Source organism: Amia ocellicauda, chromosome 14 (assembly GCF_036373705.1).
Source record: "Amia ocellicauda isolate fAmiCal2 chromosome 14, fAmiCal2.hap1, whole genome shotgun sequence".
Lineage (NCBI taxonomy): Eukaryota > Metazoa > Chordata > Actinopteri > Amiiformes > Amiidae > Amia > Amia ocellicauda.
Genome location: NC_089863.1, coordinates 10538003 through 10560746, shown reverse-complemented (window position 1 = coordinate 10560746; position 22744 = coordinate 10538003). Strand labels below are relative to the sequence as shown.

General features: G+C 42.7%; 2 protein-coding genes and 1 long non-coding RNA gene across 3 annotated transcripts in view; 1 reads left to right on the top strand and 2 right to left on the bottom strand.

Annotated features, from left to right (window-relative positions):
- Positions 1–4467, top strand: part of LOC136768669 (von Willebrand factor A domain-containing protein 5A-like) — a 50752-nt gene extending 46285 nt beyond the window's left edge. Inside the window, exons 18-20 of the mRNA XM_066722971.1 lie at positions 1359–1495; positions 1704–1830; positions 3547–4467. Of these exons, the coding sequence (XP_066579068.1) occupies positions 1359–1495; positions 1704–1830; positions 3547–3626 (344 nt within the window). The 3' untranslated portion in view covers positions 3627–4467. The remainder of the gene's footprint in view (positions 1–1358; positions 1496–1703; positions 1831–3546) is intronic.
- A 10499-nt stretch (positions 4468–14966) lies between these two features.
- Positions 14967–19330, bottom strand: LOC136768016 (nuclear RNA export factor 1-like). The gene is made up of 17 exons (XM_066722074.1): positions 19252–19330; positions 19063–19143; positions 18878–18947; positions 18702–18790; positions 18451–18558; positions 18231–18340; positions 17780–17816; positions 17616–17684; positions 17426–17481; positions 16831–16938; positions 16637–16692; positions 16346–16461; positions 16166–16208; positions 15934–16006; positions 15642–15824; positions 15431–15491; positions 14967–15342 (listed from the first exon to the last, which is right to left on the bottom strand). Exons 2-17 carry the CDS (start codon positions 19129–19131, stop codon positions 15307–15309), a joined length of 1284 nt encoding a protein of 427 aa, XP_066578171.1. The 5' UTR covers positions 19132–19143; positions 19252–19330; the 3' UTR covers positions 14967–15306.
- A 268-nt stretch (positions 19331–19598) lies between these two features.
- On the bottom strand, positions 19599–20459 carry LOC136768018 (uncharacterized). The gene is made up of 3 exons (XR_010821936.1): positions 20387–20459; positions 19746–19803; positions 19599–19631 (listed from the first exon to the last, which is right to left on the bottom strand). It is a non-coding gene; the product is annotated as an uncharacterized LOC136768018 (long non-coding RNA).
- Positions 20460–22744: the final 2285 nt, after the last annotated feature.

Sequence of the window (22744 nt, the reverse complement as noted above, 5' to 3'; positions counted from 1 at the left end):
CCAGATTGTGACGACTCTCTGTGTGAAGAAGTGTCTCCTGTTTTCTGTCTTGAATGCCTTGAAGCCCAATTTCCAAATAATAATTGCTGAATAAAGTCCTGTTATCTAGTGACACCCCACACATGCAACCCACAGCAGTCAAGTCCTCTGAAAACAAGACCGGGTTGATACACAAGTTGCCACAATACTTTACTAATATGAATTCAGATTAGCAGTGAGGTTGATCTGCACGAATTAACCTTGAGGCTGTTTAGTTTTATACAGATATAGGTTTATTAAAAATTTAAATAGACAACATGTATTTGCAAAGATAGAACAGAGACAAGCAGGGTGGATAATATTAAAGGTAAGAGTGAGAGGAGATCTATCCAGTACTCGAGTTTTGACTCGAGGCACAAACATGTAAAATAACAAACAAGTATAATGATTACGCTAGCCGTTCCTACAATTTAGATCTCATACACAACTAGGATTTATGTAATTGTGGTTTACTTAATTCTTGACTAGTACACGAAATATAATACCTGTGTGGTTTACTGAGATTCAGTTATGCAGACGTTCGATAGCGGGGAGGGCTGGCAGACTGCAACTACTTGAGGACGGTTGCAAAGCTTTCAGGTTTTTGGTGGAGAAGTTCTCGTTCCATTCAGTCTTCCTGGATTTCGTCTCCTTGGTTTCTTCTCCCAAGTTGTTCCACTCCCTATTGTGCCACTCTGAAATGCTAGTTTTAACTTTCTGTTTTTATACATTTTAGACAGAGATTCTAATCTCTTTCCTTCCAAACTTCTGATTGGTCTGGTTTGGGGTAATAAAATTTAAATTTGAATCAAAGCAGTCTTTGCCATTCCTCTCCCTTGATTCTTACAGAATGTGTGTAGTTTGTATTTGGGTTTGTTTCCCTGGTCTAAGGAATATATAAAGTACCTTGAATGTCAATGTTTTACAAAATAAATCTTCAATTTGAATGTGATGCTGGTCTCTGTGGAGACGGGCATGGCAGCCCATTTGTCAGTTGGGGGGGTCTTCCAGCATGGATGTGTTATCTGTTGTACTTTGGTGAACACAAGCCTGTCGTAAAACACAGAGCTTCAAAGCTGTCTGCTGTCTGTCCTTTAGCACAAGCCTAAATTTCTCAGTTAGGAAGGTATATGCATTTCTGTATATATTTGCCAAAATAAGGTCGTATGATTTACACTGGGGATGCTCTACCTCAGACTCAGTTTGGTCGAACTGTGTAGATCTTCACAACCCAAACTCTCCAGCACTGACCAGTGTGTTGTGTGTATCTGTCCAGCACTGACCAGAGTGTTGTGTGTATCTCTCCAGCACTGACCAGTGTGTTGTATGTATCTCTTCAGCGGCCAAGCCAGAAGAGGATCCCATGTTACAGCTGATCTCCCTTCAGAGAGCCAGTGGATCCTGGGATCTTGACCAAAAACTGGCCTCAGTTTTGGGGAAAACGGAGGAGGAAATAGCCAGCAAGATGCCTGGAGAGGTAGCCAACTTCACACAATGGATTTAAGAGAATCTAGTCTCTCCAGTACAGGAGACATGATGCCTGTCTTACTAGACCAGTGAGCAAAGTTACAGTGCTTCATGGGTCCAACTCTGCATTAATGGTTAGTGATGTTAAGCCAATGCTGGCCCAACCTGAGCAGTTGATCTTGATTATGCCCCCCCACCTCTTTGTGTCTCCTGTTTAGGTACCAAACAATGCACTGTGGGCCACAGTGCTGGCCCTGCTGTGGCTGTACGGTTTCAAACTGGATTCCAAGGATGAATGGCAGGTTTTGGCCATGAAGGCAGTGTCCTGGATCAAAGGCCACAAAGGTAAATGAGAAGCCTACTGGAGAATTGGACTGTTTCAATGTCATGATATACCACACTGACTATACTAAGACTGTAATGTGACTGTTAAAGGTTAATCACCAGTCAGAGAGACAAAGGATCCCTAGCAATCTCTGCCTTTATTCTGTCTGCCATGGGGGCCTATAGACAGCAAAATAACATTATTTACTCAGGGATTGGAAGACACAAGAAAATCTATATGGATGGAAAGCTTTGACACTGAATAGAAGAAAAATGTTACACTGAAATACTTCTCAACAGGCCCAAAAGACTTACTCTATGTACAGGATTTTTATACCTAAAAATTAACCACAGTATGACGGCGTGTTTAATAAAATGATTGTTCGGGCGCCAGGCGGGCAATACCCGCCACAAAGCAACACAACCACAGCCAGGACACCCCTATACACCACGTTGCCTATCAGCCAATAATAATGCAGTTGCACCCTGTGCCAACATAGCCCCACATCAGACCAACACAACATGTACCACAATATCATAGTTAATCTTTATCAATATAATGTGAATTCAATAACAGGCCAAGGAGTTAATACAACACACGCAAGTCCAGTATACACTTATTCATCAAGTGTCCATTGAAGAGTTCATCCATGTCCCAGAAAAGTAATAAGTCGATAATCCATGGAATACAAACCATCCAGAACAACAGAACAGTATCAGGAATAGTTATCAACTGCACAAAAAGAATCACATTCAAATAAGCATTATGTTCTTTACTAGACCAACACTCCAATGCAACATGCAATGTAGAAAAAGTGCTAATGGAATCATATAGTTTCCAAAAGAAAGCAATGAAAAGCAATATATTCCAAAAATCCCCTATCTAAATATAAAACTACGAACCGATCAAAAGAAGAAATACAATCAAAAAAACAGATTAGCACTTAACGGAAATGTACACCTCTGTTTTAATGGTATGTCATGACATTATATGGACACCGTAAGCAATCAGACCTGCAATGTTACACATATGTATTTTCACAATCACTATACAGTAGACATCCAAACAAAGACAACCCAGGTTAATTACACAGATAAACCACATAATCCATGCTAAAACAAATACAGAGAGTTTAAGCCATCCTGGTGCTACGACGATCTTCATTCGCCACGTCCCTTCACACAACAGTATCACAAAATAGCAGCATCACATATGTGTTCTGAAAAGCCGTCACAATGGCAGGAGCAGAAGAAGTGTCGTATACAACCAGAGTAGAGTCGGGTCCGTCTTCTATGTCTTCTAAATGATGTCTGTCTCAAAACTGCGACAACGAAGAACACATCCACAACCAGGTCTTCTCCTCCCTCTCGGCACCATAGAGAACCGCCCCCCCTTTTCTCTACCACATGTAGGCTTCTATAGACTTCCTGAAACCGAATTCAGGTAATTGTCTTAAAGGCACACAAACCCACAAAGATTGTAAATACATATGTAAGCAATTGACTCATCACAACAGTTTTATAGGAGGTGTGAATGTACTGCCAGTGTGCACAATCTGTACTGTATTACAGTATAGTGCAAGAGCAGTGTGTCAGTATTGTATTGCAGTAATACTGCAGTGTGTCAGTAATGTACTACAGTGGAATAACTGCAGTTGTCTCTCTGCTGTATTATATTACACTGACTGTGTACCAATACTGTATTTCAGTGCAGTAACAATGCATGCTGTGTTTCAGGGCTCGATGTGACCCAGTGTGTGCAGGTTGGGAACACTCTGCTGGGCTGCCAGGTGGAGCCTCAGACCCTAGGGCTGTGAAAAGATCCTCCCAACATGACATCACAGCTGGTTAAGAACAACACACTGCAGCCTCATTCAACAGCAATGCTTCAGCTCTGAGGATCTACACAGAGCCACAGCTAAACAGATGTGTGTGCGATGCAACTGAATATGAGAAATATGTTCCCTCAAGTAATACTGCTGTGTAGACTATTATACATTATACTGTTATACTAAGGCTTATTGCTCAATAGAAATGCTCAAAGGGAAGGGGTGCGCTCTGTCAGATGCAGTGATGTCATTGATTCCTCAAGTCAAACTTGAACTGGTTTTCTGACAACTTTTTCCATGTAAGGAAAACCTCATAGTTCAATGCTGTCTGTCTGTGTAGTAGGTTTGCTATTTAGTCTGCATATAAACTGCATGTAGGTTTTCAGCAGCTAAAGTTACTAAATGAATAAAGTACTGGAAAAGTAAATGTATAAATATAGCCTCATATTATGTTTACACTTAATACACAACCTAGTCCAAATATCCATTGATACCTACAGTGACCTGGCTTTCAGCTCTGCCAAACACTTTGTCAACAGAGCAGTATTCCAGCTATTAAATTTGTATAGCTTGTGTATTTAATCTGACAACATGTGGCACTTTAATTGCGACTCTATTCAACTATTTATGTGACTTCTGAAGGCAATTGGTTATTTAAACTATTAATACTGCACCAGAAATGAGAATTTGAGTCTGTTGTGTGTCGGTCACTTCCTGATGAAGACTCTGCTCAGTCTAGGTGGAGGACAGATCTGGGAGGAGGAGTTGAGGCTTCTAGCTTCCTCTCTGGACAATGATATAATCTCTCATGAGCAAAAAGGATTGAATTTAATTGAATCAGAGAAATCAGCCATTTATGACTAAATGTATACAGGTATTAAGAAAAAAGCAAGGTCTAAGAGTTTTCGTAAAAAAGTAATGTTTTATGAATATTCCACCACCTCAGTTTTTAAAGTTATTAAAGGTCAATTAAACTGTATCCTAAAGAATCTGAAATAAACCACAGGTGTTGCGGTGGCTTCAGGCTTCAGGCACGTCCACCCAGGTGCTCCCTCCTCTCAGAGTCTCAGAGGGCAGGAAGAGGTGTGCTCTGCTGCAGGGGCAAGGGGAGTGAGGTGCTTACCAGCTGGGACAGATTACACTCTTGGTTGAAGGAAGTTGGAAACAGAATCACTGTAAGAGCAACACACCACTTGTATGAGCTGGAGCATCATAATTATACATAGAGGCACACTTGGTTTTTGTTTGTTTTCTTAGGTTCATTGCAAAACCACAGGGTGCTGATCATTTGAAATGGCTTTTCAGAGAGAGCCATTATGATCGTACTTATTGTGTGGTTACACATTAGGTGTGTAATTCACTTCTTCAAAAGGTTCTCCAGTATCCAAGTGCAGAGGGCAGGGGCATGTGGCTCCAGGGTACCCGAGCCTTCCCCGTCTGTTCCCAGGCCCTCAAGTAAGTGGTCAGGGAGTGCCCTTCTTCTTCCCACAATGCCACAGGCACCCACATGGATGGTCAGGGCCAGCACGTCACTTCACATTTTCTAAAATGAGATTATTACTTCATCTAATTTGAGCTGGATTATTGCTTTATATATAATTTGTTAAAATATGTTAATTCCTCACAAAGTTATGACATTTTAAAATCCCACTACTAAAATCACTGTTTAAGTTCCCCTGACATTCTCTTCATAAACTCCTTGGCAACATACACTTATATGCATCATATTTACATGAAATATATCATACATATTCTTGACGTGTGTTTTGACCTCACTTTAGACAATATGCTTGAGTCACAGATTAAATTACCTTCATGGTTTACATGGTTTTATTTGATTGCACTCAGGAAGAGCTGCTGTTTCCCACAACCATCCAAAGGGCAAAGGATTGCCTTGAGCCTTGTTATTATTTTTTATTTCTTAGGAGACTGCCTTAGCCAGGGTGACAACCAAAATATAATAGTTTGTTTTATTGATCTTATCAAGTGGTTTGTCACGTCATTGATGGAGCTACAAAGCATGAATGTAAGTGTTTTATAAAGTTAGGATTACAACATGATGTACAATACACAGTATGGCAAGACAAATTATCATTTAGAGATATCTAAATAAGGTCCTTTTTAAAGATATCTGGAGTTATTTGAAGATATCTCTAAATGATTTGAAGATATCTTTAAATTAATTAAAGATCTCTAAATGATCATCTGGCTTGCCATAACACAGTGCACAACAGACACACAACAATAAAGAGAATATAATGATAATAGGAAACAAAACATTGCCATTAATGATGAAGCACACATGAGGAACTTATGTTACCTTGAAACCCACAATAAACTGACCATTTATCTTGCACTTTTTAAATGTGGTCAATATGGGATATATACGATTATCACAGACAATAGCATTTGCACATAAACTGTGTGCTTACATTTGGAAATGGGCGTGTTATCATTTACACCATTTACTGGAGTATATAGGATTGACTCTGTCCTTCTCTGTGACCTTATACCTCGATTTAATGTCTTCTGGTTGGTTTGCTTGAGCAGGTGGGTTGAAGGGACACCATGTGTGCAAGAGAAAAGCCTGAGCTTTGTTTTGAACATCACAGCTTTCAGCACCAGCGTGACACACAAGTATTATGCTTATGTCATGGCCGGTGTTAATGAGCTCCTTAAATCACTAATTATGTTATTACAATTATTTTTGATTTTCACTTATGGTTGTGTAGGTTCTCTTTGAATTTATATTTTCCCTTTTTGTTGTATTTTGTATTTCCTTCAACTTTGTGGTTTTGTTTTTATACACAAATTATCCTTATTACTTATTATTCATATTACCTGCACATGTGCTTTATTATCATTTGTTTTCCTTTGAGCGGATCACCGCCGCACAACTCACCTGGGTCCACCTGCAGTCCATCACCAAGCATCCTCACTTAATTACCCTGCCCTGGGAGAGGATAAAAGCAGCAGATCTGACCGCATTAGAAATTGGACAGCAGGTGAGCTGATTTATGGATTACAGGCTGGCAGACAGGAGGGGAGGCGGTAGAATGGGACAGCATGAGCAGCATGAGCAGCATGAGCAGCATGAGCAGCATGAGCAGCATGAGCAGCATGAGCAGCATGAGCAGCATGAGCAGCATGAGCAGCATGAGCAGCATGAGCAGCAGGAGCAGCAGGAGCAGCAGGAGCAGCAGGAGCATGGAAGGGCAGCAGGAAAGACGTGGTGTTTAGCAGAGAGGGACACAGTCCTCCAGAGGCTACCATGACAGCACTTTCAGTTTTGTTATTTTCCACAGTGTGGAAGCAGAGAGAAGCTTAAAACGCCAACTTGCCTTAATGAATTGATGCCATTCTCCTCCCTCTCTTTCTCTGGGCTACAAGCTATTGTGGAGAGACATATATATATATATTACGGGCTGCGTTGCTGTGGGGTGTTTCTCTGTGCAGTCAGCAGGGTGGCTGGAAACCTGCAAAGAGATAAACCAGGAAGAAGATTAACATTGTACTCACCTATGTATAGCTCACCTAAGAACGTCTCCACTCATCTGACGAGAGCTCTGTAAGAAGGAGTGAAAGACGGTTATTCTAGCTGACACTGTTTTGTTACAAATGAATCTGTTTCTCACCAAAAAGCATTATTATAGTAATTAGATCAATGTATACTGTGATTGTATACATTGAGATTCTTATTAATATTTATTGAGAAGCAGTGTGGAGTGTGTATATGTGTATATATATATATATATATATATATATATATATATATATATATATATATTATTAATTATTATTATTTTTTATTTTTTTTTACTAGCATTTGTTTTCCTTTTTCATGCATTTCTTGTTCATTAGGTTAAGGTTTTTGCTTCTATTAGTTTCCCTTTTAATTGAAGGCAATTTTAGTTTAGTTTTTCTAGCAAAACACACTGTTCCTCAATACATATTAATAAGATTCTCAATGTTTTTCCACAGCAGAAGAAACCAGATGTACAATCTCAGTATTGATCTAATTACTATCAGAAACTAATTCACTTGAAGCCACAAATAATGTCAGCTAGAATAACTTTGTATTTTCATCCTGTTATAGTTGCTGTTGTAGGAGCTCTTGTCAGGTGAGTAGAAATGTCCTCAGGGGGCTATACATGGCCAAATGCAATGTTAATCTTCTTGGTCTCTCTTTGCAGGTTTCCAGCCGCCCTGCCGACTGCAACGAGAAACACCCCACAGCAATACAGCCTCCAGGTTAGTAAGTCCCGTATGTAAACACTGTTTCTTTATATTCAATGTCTTTCCTCAATAGATTATAGTCCAAGGAAGAGAGAGAGGTGGAGAACGGCAGGTAATCAACCCGGCAGCTTGGCGTCTTAAGCTTCTCTGTGCTTCAGCACTCCATGGAAAAAATGAAACTCAAAGTGCTCTCACGGTAGCCTCTGGAGGAATCTGTCCCTCTCTGCTAAACACCGCATCTTTCTCTCTGCCCTTCTATGCCGTCGGCTCACCTGCTGTCCTGTTTCCAATATGGGGAGATCTCCCTGCTCGTATCAGACACTTTCTTTTTTCCTCCTCCCAGGGCAGGATTGAGTGAGGATGCTTGGTGATGGACTGCAGGTGGACCCAGGTGAGTTTTGCAGCAGTGATTTGCTCAAAGGAAAACAAATTATAATAAGGCACACATGCAAGCAATCGTAATAATAATGATGAAGTGAATAAGAAATCAAACCATAAGATGAAAGTAAATCTAAACCCAAAATAAAAAAATATAAATTCAAAAAGAAATTCACACAACCATTTTAAATCCAGTGAAAGATAATTATAATAACAATTAGTGATTAAAATAGCTCATTAACACCAGCCGTGACAATATCCGAACACTCAAAGTCAATTATATAGCATAGACCCTTTTAACTACTGTTCCCTCATTTCTGGACCTGATGGGTACTCTCTTTTAAAACATGTCATCTCTCCCTCCACCTCCGCTCTCTCGCATCAGCAGCACCGCTGTAACCTGCACCCGACCTGCCCCCTCCCACACTAGTTCACATTTTTAGGGAAGCTTGCAAAAAAAAAAAAAAAAGTCATATTTTAGGGGCCCTTTAATATTCTGGGACCCTACAGTGAGGGAAAAAAGTATTTGATCCCCTGCTGATTTTGTATGTTTGCCCACTGACAAAGAAATGATCAGTCTATAATTTTAATGATAGATGTATTTTAACAGTGAGAGACAGAATAACAACAAAAAAAATCCAGAAAAACGCATTTCAAAAAAGTTATAAATTGATTTGCATGTTAATGGAGGAAATAAGTATTTGACCCCTTCGACTTAGTACTTGGTGGCAAAACCCTTGTTGGCAATCACAGAGGTCAGACCTTTCTTGTAGTTGGCCACCAGGTTTGCACACATCTCAGGAGGGATTTTGTCCCACTCCTCTTTGCAGATCCTCTCCAAGTCATTAAGGTTTTGAGGCTGACGTTTGGCAACTCGAACCTTCAGCTCCCTCCACAGATTTTCTATGGGATTAAGGTCTGGAGACTGGCTAGGCCACTCGAGGACCTTAATGTGCTTCTTCTAAAGCCACTCCTTTGTTGCCTTGGCTGTGTGTTTTGGGTCATTGTCATGCTGGAATACCCATCCATGACCCATTTTCAATGCCCTGGCTGAGGGAAGGAAGTTCTCACCCAAGATTTGACGGTACATGGCCCCGTCCATCGTCCCTTTGATGCGGTGCAGTTGTCCTGTCCCCTTAGCAGAAAAACACCCCCAAAGCATAATGTTTCCACCTCCATGTTTGACGGTGGGGATGGTGTTCTTGGGGTCATTCCTCCTCCTCCAAACACGGCGAGTTGAGTTGATGCCAAAGAGCTCGATTTTGGTCTAATCTGACCACAACACTTTCACCCAGTTCTCCTCTGAATCATTCAGATGTTCATTGGCAAACTTCAGACGGGCTTGTACATGTGCTTTCTTGAGCAGGGGGGCCTTGCGGGTGCTGCAGGATTTCAGTCCTTAACAGCGTAGTGTTACCAATTGTTTTCTTGGTGACTATGGTCCCAGCTGCCTTGAGATCATTAACAAGATCCTCCCGTGTAGTTATGGGCTGATTCCTCACCATTCTCATGATCATTGAAACTCTACGAGGTGAGCCCCAGACCGAGGGAGACTGACAGTTATTTTGTGTTTCTTCCATTTGCGAATAATCACACCAACTGTTGTCACCTTCTCACCAAGCTGCTTGGCCATGGTCTTGTATCCCATTCCAGCCTACAATCTTGTCCCTGACATCCTTGGACGGCTCTTTGGTCTTGGACATGGTGGAGAGTTTGGAATCTGATTGACTGATTGCTTCTGTGGACAGGTGTCTTTTATACAGGTAACGAGCTGAGATTAGGAGCACTCCCTTTAAGAGAGTGCTCCTAATCGCAGCTCGTTACCTGTATAAAAGACACCTGGGAGCCAGAAATCTTGCTGATTGATATACTTATTTCCCTCATTAACATGCAAATCAATTTATAACTTTTTTGAAATGCGTTTTTCTGGATTATTTTTGTTGTTATTCTGTCTCTCACTGTTAAAATACATCTATCATTAAAATTATAGACTGATCATTTCTTTGTCAGTGGGCAAACATACAAAATCAGCAGGGGATCAAATACTTTTTTCCCTCACTGTATGCAGTTTAATGTCTCAATGAAATTAAAGTATAGAACAACTAAACAATTTGAGATGAAAAAATAAATCATGGAATCAATTTGTTCAAGAAAATTTAACTCCTTAAGCTGACATACCCCTCTGGTACCCTTAAAAGGGCACCAGATCTGCGCACTTCTTTAATCCCATATGTATTCTTCACTGTTGTGTTGTTTGCCATCCCATAAGTGTTTGGTATCCCATCAAAGCTGAGACTCTCAGCTTTATAACAATGTGAAGCATTCTCTGATGTGTAAATGCGATGTGTGCATTGTAGGAATACAGTGTAACTTCTATGCACAGGAGCTGCATGCAACACTGACAAATAATGTTTAAGAGGGTGTAGTAACACAGTATATAACTCTGAAATGTACATTCTTTTTCAGTTTTTGGTAACCTTTGTACCATCTCTGGAAAAATGGCGGTGTTCTAAAACGTTTGACCGTTATTGTATTGTATTGTATTGTTTCTTCAGCCTGGTGCCGTTCTTTATCCTCCCATTCTCAAACTGTGAGATGTTCAGGGCAGCGAACCCAGCACTGGATTCAGTGTTATTGGTCTGGTTGCATTTCAACTGAGAATTTTATAAATTGTGAGAATGCTAACTCGGATCTTCTGGGTCAAGTTAATTTAATCAGAGTAACAAGGGATTTATTACATATTGGTCATACCAGCAATATATTTCAAAATAAAGATTAACAAAAAATTAACAACAAAGAAAACTGCATAAAAAAATGCTGAACATTCAACCATTTATTTTATTATGTATTAAAAGTTAACTAATGAGTATCATAGACAATGTGAATCATCCGCAAGAAGCTTAGAATTGCAAGAACTGATTCTAAAAGTCTGCAATATACAAGTAAATCTAACACCATTCTCACTTCTAAACCTACAGTGTATCACACAGTTTTATTCCTGGATTCCCATTTACCTTTCCTGTTGTAGATCCCTGTCCTAACTAACATGCATATTTTCAGACACTGGATACAGCTTAACTCACCATCTCCTCCTCCCCTGTGTCTCTCTGCTCAGTCCCACAGTCCCCTGTGTCTCTGGGGCTCTCCCTGAGGAACAGACACAGCAGGGGGGCCAGGACCACAGTCAGACTGAGCAGAGATAAGGAAAGTGTAAAAACATGATCTGATGCTGTCCTAATGAGAAATGTGGCCCAAAATGTACTGTAAGCCACAGTGAATATGAGCAGGGTGAAGGCCACCATTCACACAGCCCTCCTCCTCTCTGTGTCTGGCACTGAGGCAGCTCTGGCCAGGGCTCTCCAGGGAGACCAGCACCAGGAACCAAGCAATTGATCCCTGACTAACAAACAGAAGAATGATATTTCTAAATTTGGCATATCCAGGAAATACATTATTCAGGACATCATAAATCATTGTGGGCAGGGTGGCGAGCTGGAGCAGGTCTGCCAGGAGCAGGTTGACGATGTAGACAGAGACCCTGCTGCCAGACTGGAACAGGCGGTACAGCCTGTAAAGGGCCCAGCAGTTGGCAGGCAGGCCGAGGCAGAACACAATGATGTAGATCACAGCTGGGAAAATCACATGAAGATCATAAGATTGTGGGTCAATTTTGTTTCTGGTGTCATTGTAGTATTTATTAAAATTGACATATTCCTCACTGATGAGTTGAGTTGTTCATGTTTACTTTACTAGCACTCATGTTGTTGATATTGTTTACTCCTATGTCCCTTTCCCCTGATCTATTACTTTGCATCTTGTCTGCAATTATTAGCTCACAAATCTAGGATGTAGGCCGTTATATTTCTCTTATGCACTTATGTAATTTTGAACTAATTTTTATTATACTTTGAGCTGAAATTCTAAACTGTATTGTACTTTTATAATGCTCCTATGTTTGTAAGTCTCCCTGGATAAGGGTGTTTGGTGAGAAAAAAAAAATAATAATAATAATAATAATAATAACCCTGGGACAATCACCTTCCTTCTGTCAAAGGGAAGGGGAGCATGAACAGAGAGGGGAGAGAGGGAGGAAGGAGAGAACATGTGGTTGAGGAAGGGAGGAATCTGTTCCTGTGAAATGGCAGTAACCCACACTTTGGTTCCCTGCCAGTGCAAACGCAACCCACCACTGAAAAGCACTCGGCAAACCCAGATTGTAACAAATGCAGGGCACCACAGATGTGAATGTTGTCTTGGCTGTTTGTTTTTCCATCAGTGTGATGGTTCTGGTGTGCTGAGGGTGCAGTACAATAAGCACTTAAGGGTTGGAGAAGTTAGTGCAGGTATTTCTGTCCACACAGAGATGTGGGAGTCTGAATCAAGCGACTAAATTATGAAATTAAAATTAAAATTATTATTAATTTGTTTCAATTTCTTTCTGGATATTGTGGGATTACATCTGTGTGCACTAGTCATCTTTTCCCAAAGGAGGACTGGCAGTTGTGGTGACCAAGAGGAAACTCACAGGCACACACATATAAAAATACATATGTGTCAAAATACAATTCAAGATATCTTAAATTGACTTCCTGTGAAAATGCTGTATGTTTTGTGTGTACTTCCTGTCTATTTTAAGATATCTGAAATAGAACAGGAAGTCAAATTGAGATATCTCAAATTGACTTCCTGTTCTATTTCAGATATCTTGCTGTTTTGAAAACAAAAGGTGGTCACACCAAATATGGATTTGATTTAGATTTTTTCACACCTGCCTAAAATGTTTGCACAGTACTGTATATAAAATCATACAAACAAACAGTTAGGTCCATAAATATTTGGACAGTGACATCATTGTCATCATTCTGGCTCTGTATGCCACCACAATGGATTTGAAAGGAAACAATCTTTCTCCGCATCTGGTGATGTCTATGGGTTTCAGACTTCAGGCAGTCATTGACTGGAAAGAATTTGCAACCAAGTATTGAAACTCACAATTTAATTCATGATTATGTTAGTTTGTCCAAGTACTTTTGAGCCCCTAAAATTGGGGGGACCACATATAAAAATGGGTGTAATTCCTACAACGTTCACCCAATTTAAGAACACAAGAACATAAAGTTTACAAACAAGAGGAGGCTATTCGACCCATCGTACTCGTTTGGTGTTCATTAATAACTAAGTGATCTATGGATCCTATCCAGTCTATTTTCAAATGTTCCCAAACTTTCAGCTTCTACCACATCGCTGGGGAGTTTGTTCCAGATTGTGACGACTCTCTGTGTGAAGAAGTGTCTCGCGTTTTCTGTCTTGAATGCCTTGAAGCCCAATTTCCATTTGTTTCCCGGGTGCGTGTGTCCCTGCTGATCTGGAAAAGCTCCTCTGGTCTGATGTGATCGATGCCTTTCATGATTTTGAAAACTTGAATCAAGTCCCCATGTTTTTAATTCTACACTTTTGACAATATACCATAACATCCTGTTTGCCTTTTTTATTGCTTCCCCACACTGTTTGGATGGAGAAAGTGAGGAGTCCACATAGACTCCTAAGTCTTTTTCATGCGTTACTTCATCTAGTTCTATTCCTCCCATAGTGTAATTATAGTGGACATGTTTGTTACCTGCATGTAATACCTTGCACTTGTCCAAACTGAATTTCATCTGCCAGGTGTCAGCCCACAATTGAATATTATCTAAGTCCCTTTGAATAGCCTGTGCTCCAAGAATATGGTTTTCATTGAGATGCTCCTATATTTTCTGTCTAATCCTAGATAAGACTGTAACCTATTGTCTATCTGAAGATAAAAATGGCTTCTCACAATCCCATCCTTAGATATGTTCACTTCCTGTGAGAGGAGAGCTCTGACTTAACCGGTATTTGTTCTCTTGTAATAAACTTGTTACTGCTCCATCGGTGTGTCCTGAGAATTCATGAAACCACTTCACAATTGTAGGGGGAAATGGACCTTTATTAATTTTAAATATTTTCAGGGAGTTGTCTGGATTTGATTGTGGGATACTCTATATGTTTGTTCCTAAAAAGTCTGTTTTTACTCTAGTGGATGAAAGAGAAAGCAAAATCCTATGGGGTCACACAGTATAGTGTATAGTATATCTCTTTACTGTTGGCTGCACTAAACAACTAGTAATATATGATCAAATCAAAATATAAGTGTTTCAAATGTGAAAACATATATAGGACACAGGAAAGAGCAGCACATGCAAAGAATACCCTGTCTGTGGACCAGAACTGTCACAGAGAGGTACACGTAGGAAAATATCTCTGTCCCGGTGGGGAGAGAAGGACAGTGGCAAAGTGAAAATGGCAGTGGAGGGCAGCAGGATTTTTCACTACAATGACAAAGACAGATCAGTCTGTTACAAACCTTCCCTTACGAACTACGACACTAAATAATTTGTGGGTGGAGAATCATAAAGAGCTTATGCAATCAAATCAGTGGTCACAGAATAAGGAGACGTACATATTGTGTGTACATTGTGTCTCCTTATTCTATTACCACTGATTTGATTGCATAAGCTCTTTATGATTCTCCACCCACAAATTATTTAGTGTCGTAGTTGGTAATGGAAGGTTTGTAACAGACTGATCTGTCTTTGTCATTGTAGTGAAAAATCCTGCTGCCCTCCACTGCCATTTTCACTTTGCCACTGTCCTTCTCTCCCCACCGGGATGGAGACATTCTCTTACATGTGCCTCTCTGTGACAGTTTTGGCCCACAGACAGGGTATTCTTTGTGTGTACTGCTCCTTCCTGTGTCCTACATTTCTGTTTTTTGTGTCGGGACACTGCTATGTTTAGTGCAGCCAACTTAACACAATACACACTGCTGAGGGTAATATATGCACAGAGACCCACCGAGGGGTCGGGGGTGCAGTGGGGCTTCTATGAGAGTATCAAAGCAGGGAAAAGGGATCAAAATATTACATAAAAAAGGTCCATAATAAAAACAACAAGGAGTGAGAGAGAGGGTCTTCATAAAGGGGATCTTCACTGCAGGGATATCATTGCATCTGTCTCTCTCTCTCCATCACACTCTTCACTTGAAAGCCACATCTGGGATCTTCCTTTGAGCCTGAAGAGAAAGAGAGTGAGTGAGCAAGAGAGAGTATGAGAGGAAGTGGGTGAGTGAAAGTGAGAGCGAGTGTAAAAGAGAGACGGACCTTGAGCTGGGTGAAGATCTGTGAGGCTCTGTTGAAATCCCACGCATTGTCCTGTAGACACCTGCAACACAATCTCTACTGTTAACAAGACTTGGCACACACAACACACACACTATTGTATATAATCGACACAGTGCTGTTAACACACACTATTGCAAATGTCAATGTGGCGCAGCGGTCAGTGCAGTCAGCAGTGTCCAGCAGTACGTACTTCTGTGACCACTCCAGGTTCATGCAGGACCGCGTGGAGAAGATGGACAGCATCTTTTGCTGCTTAGCGGTCAGTCTGGGCACAGAGCTGCTGGGTGGTGGGGGGGCCAACGTGGCGAACGCCCGTCTGATCATCTCCGGCTTCGCATTCTGCACAAACAGCTCATCGTTCACAATACAGAGCCTGAGAGACGAAGAGAGAGAGACCCAGAGCTCATCATTCACTATTCACAGCCTGGAGTGAAGGATGGGGGGATGAGAGGCAGAGGTGAAGAGATGAGTGGAGCTCTTACCCAGAGTTTGCTGCAGGGATTGTGATGAACGTGCGCGAGAACATGCGCACTGAGTCTCCAGACTTCTCGTTCACTGAGAGAGGGAGAGGAGAGAGAGAGAGAGAGTCAGTGCCAGATACTGTGGGATAGTAGAATCCTCCCATCTTCCTTCAAACGGTCTAGTCCACTATAGTCTAGTGCAATTTTCTGTAGTCTAGCTCAGCAGAATACTGTCCAGCCCCACCCCACTCACCTTCTTTAAACACTCCAGTGACGGTGAAGGACACTATCTTTTTCTGGAAGAGAGAGAGACAGTCAATCCATCAATCACTGAAACACTCCCTCTCTCTCACACATACTGTGACACCCAGAGAGAGCGAGAGAGACAGGCAGACAGAGACACACGCAGACACATGGGTCAGTGGACACTCACAGTGCTGGTGTGGACGTCCACCACGAAGGAGCTGGGGTCGTGCTGCGTCTTGGGCAGCTCGCTCAGCAGGGCCACCACGCCCTGGCGTGTTTGCTTCTGCAGGTGGAACCACGAGGCTGTAGCAGGAGGGGCAGGAGGGACATGTTAGAGGGGCGCACATTAGTCCACCTCACTGCGCACACCATTTGTACTATAGTGTGTATACTATATGTGTGTGTGTGTGTGTGTGTTCAGTGACTGTGTGTGTTCAGTGCCTGTGCACTTTCTGTGTTCCAGCACAATCACACTCACTGGGGTCTTTCGGTTCTTTGACGTTGGAACTGGTCTTGTAACCTTCCAGACTGCACCTGTACACAAGAGAGCAGGAGAGAGAAGGGTCAGCACTGTCACCCTGACCACAGTCAACTGATAGACAGACACACACAGAGACACACACACACTGACAGACACACACATACAGAGTCGCACACACACTCTTGTGGTACCTGTAGGGGTTCTGAGAGCAGAAGGGGTAGCTGAGGGAGAAGGTGGCCCCGTCCTGATACGCCTCAAGGAGCAGCCATCTGTTCCCCGAGTCGTACACTGTGTAGTACCTGACAGACAGACAGACAGACAGACAGACAGACAGATGCATTAACACACTGCAATAGCAGACAGACATATTAACACACTAAAACCAGACTGACAGACACATTACACTCTAATAATCCTTGCTCCCTTTCCCATAGCCCTTGTCTGTAACTTAGCTTTCACCGTCCAGGATGTAGGAAGTCACTTACTGTACTTGTGTAAATTGTAAACTGGAACTTGTAAAATGTATTATTCTGAATTGCTGTTTTAGCTAAATTGAATTTGTAATGATTGATGCCTTGTACTTCACTGTATTTTTGCACTTTGTTTGCACTTATGTTGTAAGTCGCCCTGGATAAGGGCGTCTGCCAAGAAATGAAAATAATAATAATAATAATAATAATAATAATAATAATAATAATAATAATAATAATAGCAGACAGAGAGAGGACATTGATATAAAGACCAACACAAACAGCTACACAAACACTATCTGACTGAGTCACTCACTCCTGCAGGAAGCGCTGAATCACTCTTTTCACCTTCCTACCCACAGAAGTACTGCCCTGTAGAGAGAGAGAGAGGGAGGGAAAGGGAGGGAGAGGGAGAGGGGAAGAGTGTTAGGCAAACCCGTCCTCACTCGGGGACATCAGCTGTAATCTTTATAGGGGGCATGGAAGCGTGGGCGGCTGTCACTCACCTTGCAGGCCGAGAGTTTGGTTGGGGGATCAATCTCAAATGTAACCAGTCTGGGGAGGACATGACCATCCTGACAGAGAGACAGAGAAGTTAGTGTGCGTGTGGTTGTATGTGTGCCAGCGTCAGAGAAACTATATGAGAAGTGCGTACGAAAGTATATCTTACCAGCCTGAGCAGTCGAGGGAACTTCTCTCTGATGGCGCTGTCAGACAGGGAAACAGAGCAGAGCAGTGTGACTACAGAACCACAGAGCAACACTCTCTCACACACACACACACACGCACGCACACACACGCACGCACACACAGGCACACACGTTTGTTTTTCTATCCTTGTGAGGACTTTCCATAGACATAATGATTTTTATACTGTACAAACTATAGATTCTATCCCCTAAACCTAATCATCACAAAAAACTTTCTGCATTTTTGCATTTTCAATTAAACATCATTTAGTATGTTTTTTAAGCAATTTGACTCATGGGGACTCTAGACAAAGTCCCCACATTTCACATTTATAACCTAGTAATTACCAGTTTGTAACCTAAAAAAAAGTCCCCATAAATCACGAAAACCTGTACACACACACAGCCACAGAGCAAAACACTCTCACACACCTGATGTAGGATGGTTGGTCTTTGAAGTTTTCGCACAGGGGGTTGTACTCCAGCCACAGCTCCTCCAGCTTGAAGCCCTTCACCTTGTCCAGAACCCTCTCTGACTTCAGCTGGACACGGGGACAGACAGGACAGAGAGGGGCAGTATGTAGTCAGTGGGCAGGTGTGGACAGGCGCAGCTCGGGGTTGGACAGGCGCAGCTCAGGGGTGGGACTCTTACCTCGTTGTGAGAGAGGTTGAGGACCTTCAGGTTGGTCACTTTTCTCACCAGCTCAGAGACTTCGTCCAGTTTGTAGAGTCTGTTGTGGCTGAGGTTCAGAGAGAGGAGCTGAGGGGAGGGAAGGAAGATTAATAAGACCCCATCCTTGTCAGCTGAGGATTTCTGCTTCTCCTCTCCTGCTTCTCGAGGACACACCCACCCCACCCCACAAACTGCCGTGTCCCCAGTGCAGGCTGGATGCTATGGCTCACCTCAGGGATGTTCTCCTCGATGATGTCATTGATGTCCTGCATGCCGCACGTCCTGTTCAGAATCACCTCGATATTCCGAGACACCAGGTCTGAGAGACAGGGGTGGGTGAGAAGTGTGACTGTGAGAGTAACAGTGTGAGAGAGTGAGACAGTGGGCAGTGACAGCATGTGCTTACCCGGGTCAGTGCGAATGCTGCTGAGGTCCAGAGCTTGCTGGGAAGCATCAAAACGCTTACTCAAACATTGCTGGAGAAAGAGAGAGAGAGAGTCAATTGGTCAAAGGCGGCCGTCTTAGGCCTGCGTCAGGAGCAGTCGCACATCTACTATGACATTGTATTGTATGCTTTAGTGTACGTCTGACCTTGAGTTGCTCCAGGTGCTCCGGCTTCAGTCTGTTCAGCACGCTGGGGGGTGGGGGGCTGCGGTTCATGACGATGTACACCTGCGGGGAGGCAGAGCAACACAGCGGTGACACACCTGAGCCGATTAACCCTTAGGATTAACCCAGAGACCAACAGACAGAGAGACAGACAGAGACAGCTCTGCTCACCTTGTGTCCCTCAGTGGCAGTGATTTTGCCGGACACTTTGCACAGCGCGTTGGCTGTGGAGGCGTCATCCACGTAGAACACCACCCTATTATCCTTGCAGTGATACTGGAGAGAGGGAGGGAGGGAGGGAGGGAGAGAGGTCAGTACACAGTCCCACACACAGAGAACAGCTGTATTCATCGCTTTAAAGCCACCTCCTCCTCTGTCACATGGTGCAGACATCAGTTTCAGTCACGGGCCTCGCTGTGCTGTCCTGGGTCACAGATATATACACAGGCAGAGAGAGTGGGACTCACCTGTACTGGGATGAAGGGGACGGTGCAAAGGCCCCGCAGGGCGGTCAGCAGCAACGACTTGTCGTACTTCTCCCTACAGATGATCTGGAGCCGGAGAGAGCAGCACGGTCAGCGCACAGCAACACATACACACAGTCACCCACACACAGTGTCGCTCACACAGCCACACAATAACTTACACTGCTCTGCTCTACTCACCGTTATTTTGAACCAGCTGCCACCACCTCCTCGGTCACGGTCGCAGTGATTCCGCCTACTGAGAGGAGAGAGAGATGGTCACACAAGTCCCACAGTGGAGCTCAAAGACAGCCGCAGCGGGTTACAGAGTCACTCACCATCTGCTCAGGGGGTCGCTGCTGTCCTCCTTCAGCCTTATCCAGGGCGACTTACAACATAAGTTCAAAACAATCTTATTGCATTACAGTATGGATCCAAGGATCCCAGTCGAGTTGCCACACGAAGCTTGGTGAAGGGCAACTGCAGAGTGGCACAACGTAAAACAACTTTTGGTCAATCATCTCTCTCTATAAAGACACACATCTGTGGAATACCTTACCAACTGAAATGAAAATACAAACAGAATGCAAGGATTTTACCACAAATGTTAAATGATGGATTACACAGAATCAGAAGTGAATCATTGATCCACATGGATATATGTACATATCAAATATGCATATGTATGTACATATGTGCGTGAGATATGCATCAGTAAATATTGCTCTTTTGACCACATGAACAGTTGTTTCGTAAGCCAGTGCGCTGGTGTTTCAAAATACTTTTACTGTCTTCCTTGCTAATTATTGGGCAAATTAGTATTCAATTCTCTGCTGACTCACATTCGGCTCGGCAGTGCCTCTGGTGGTCTGCGTCACTCATTGCAGTCAAGCGCGACATGTTTGCAGCTCGTCGGTCGTCTGTTCTCTGCGCAGAATCAGATCCGCAGCCTCGGCGGCCCGGGTTGCCAGGTTACCGCACAAGCGTCTTCCTTCATTATGACGTCATTCAGCTAAACAACTTCACACTCTGCTGTATTTCTGCACTGTCTAAACACAGGGTGACCTGATTTACAAAAGTACAAGCCAGGACATTCTGAAAAAATATGCATAAAACATATTACAGCACGTAGACATGGTATTTATTAAAAAATACATAAAATACAAGTATTACTTTCCAGATGTCTGCTGCTGTTTCATCTAGTTGTCTTCCTTTATTGAGCATTGTGTTTGCAACAATAACAAGGGTTTTTCACAATCAATGCAATTGGTTTGGTGGGCACAATATCCCAAACCATTAGCTTAGGTCCCAAAAGAAAGACTATTTCAACAAAAGTATAAGCATTTTTCACACCGGTTTTCACACAAATTAAATGTCCAATCAGCAACCAGAACTTCGGCATGGATGAAAGGGCCACAGATTCCACAATAAAATAATGTCAAACAAGTATTCACAGCTGTTTACATGCTTTTTCACAGTAATAATACAGTAATTAACAGGTCGACTTCCTATTCATGAATGTGTTTCGGTGAGCTCAACTGTGTTTCAGCATCGCTCGCTGTGCAGCTGTCAGCCATCATGTGTCCTGTGTTTGTTGCTCTTAAGGAGTTGGTTGCTGGGTGTCCTGCTCTCTGACACTGGTGTTATTTTCGGGGTAAAGCACTGTAAGAAGAAGCCAAGCTGGCCATCCAGTCACCATACCAGCCATGACAGCAGCAGGCAGCGATGCTTTAGTGTGTGAAACTGAAACACATATGTGCTGCACTATGACAGGAGACGCACTGTATGGGCTGCTGTTCCTACATAAGGACTCACACTAATGTATGGAGATGTCACTGATCAAGAGACTTGTATTCAAAGAAACTCACTCATCAGCGGAGGAAACAGCTCATTTCAATGAAGACGCGCATTTCTAGGAGGGGCGCAAATCCTCCACCAGAAAGCGCATCTTTTGCCAGCATAGTGTCGGCGGAGTGATTTGTGACCGGATGATTTGTCCCCATATGATGTTTTGGAGTCAAAATCTGAAGATTTCCAATGCGTATATTCCTGGCTGCGTCACTGCCTGTATAGTATATGATCGTCGATCTCACAGCAAAATAGCCAATAGTTTTCCAGAGACATAAGGATGGATACATACAGCAGTAAATACACATATACACTCACCTAAAGGATTATTAGGAACACCTGTTCAATTTCTCATTAATGCAATTATCTAACCAACCAATCACATGGCAGTTGCTTCAATGCATTTAGGGGTGTGGTCCTGGTCAAGACAATCTCCTGAACTCCAAACTGAATGTCTGAATGGGAAAGAAAGGTGATTTAAGCAATTTTGAGCGTGGCATGGTTGTTGGTGCCAGACGGGCCGGTCTGAGTATTTCACAATCTGCTCAGTTACTGGGATTTTCACGCACAACCATTTCTAGGGTTTACAAAGAATGGTGTGAAAAGGGAAAAACATCCAGTATGCGGCAGTCCTGTGGGCGAAAAAATCCCTTGTTGATGCTAGAGGTCAGAGGAGAATGGGCCGACTGATTCAAGCTGATAGAAGAGCAACTTTGACTGAAATAACCACTCGTTACAACCCAGGTATGCAGCCAAATCTGCAGATTGGACAGTTGAAGACTGGAAAAATGTTGCCTGGTCTGATGAGTCTCGATTTCTGTTGAGACATTCAGATGGTAGAGTCAGAATTTGGCGTAAACAGACTGAGAACATGGATCCATCATGCCTTGTTACCACTGTGCAGGCTGGTGGTGGTGGTGTAATGGTGTGGGGGATGTTTTCTTGGCACACTTTAGGCCCCTTAGTGCCAATTGGGCATCGTTTAAATGCCACGGCCTACCTGAGCATTGTTTCTGACCATGTCCATCCCTTTGTGACCACCATGTACCCATCCTCTGATGGCTACTTCCAGCAGGATAATGCACCATGTCACAAAGGTCGAATCATTTCAAATTGGTTTCTTGAACATGACAATGAGTTCACTGTACTAAACTGGCCCCCACAGTCACCAGATCTCAACCCAATAGAGCATCTTTGGGATGTGGTGGAACGGGAGCTTCGTGCCCTGGATGTGCATCCCACAAATCTCCATCAACTGCAAGATGCTATCCTATCAATATGGGCCAACATTTCTAAAGAATGCTTTCAGCACCTTGTTGAATCAATGCCACGTAGAATTAAGGCAGTTCTGA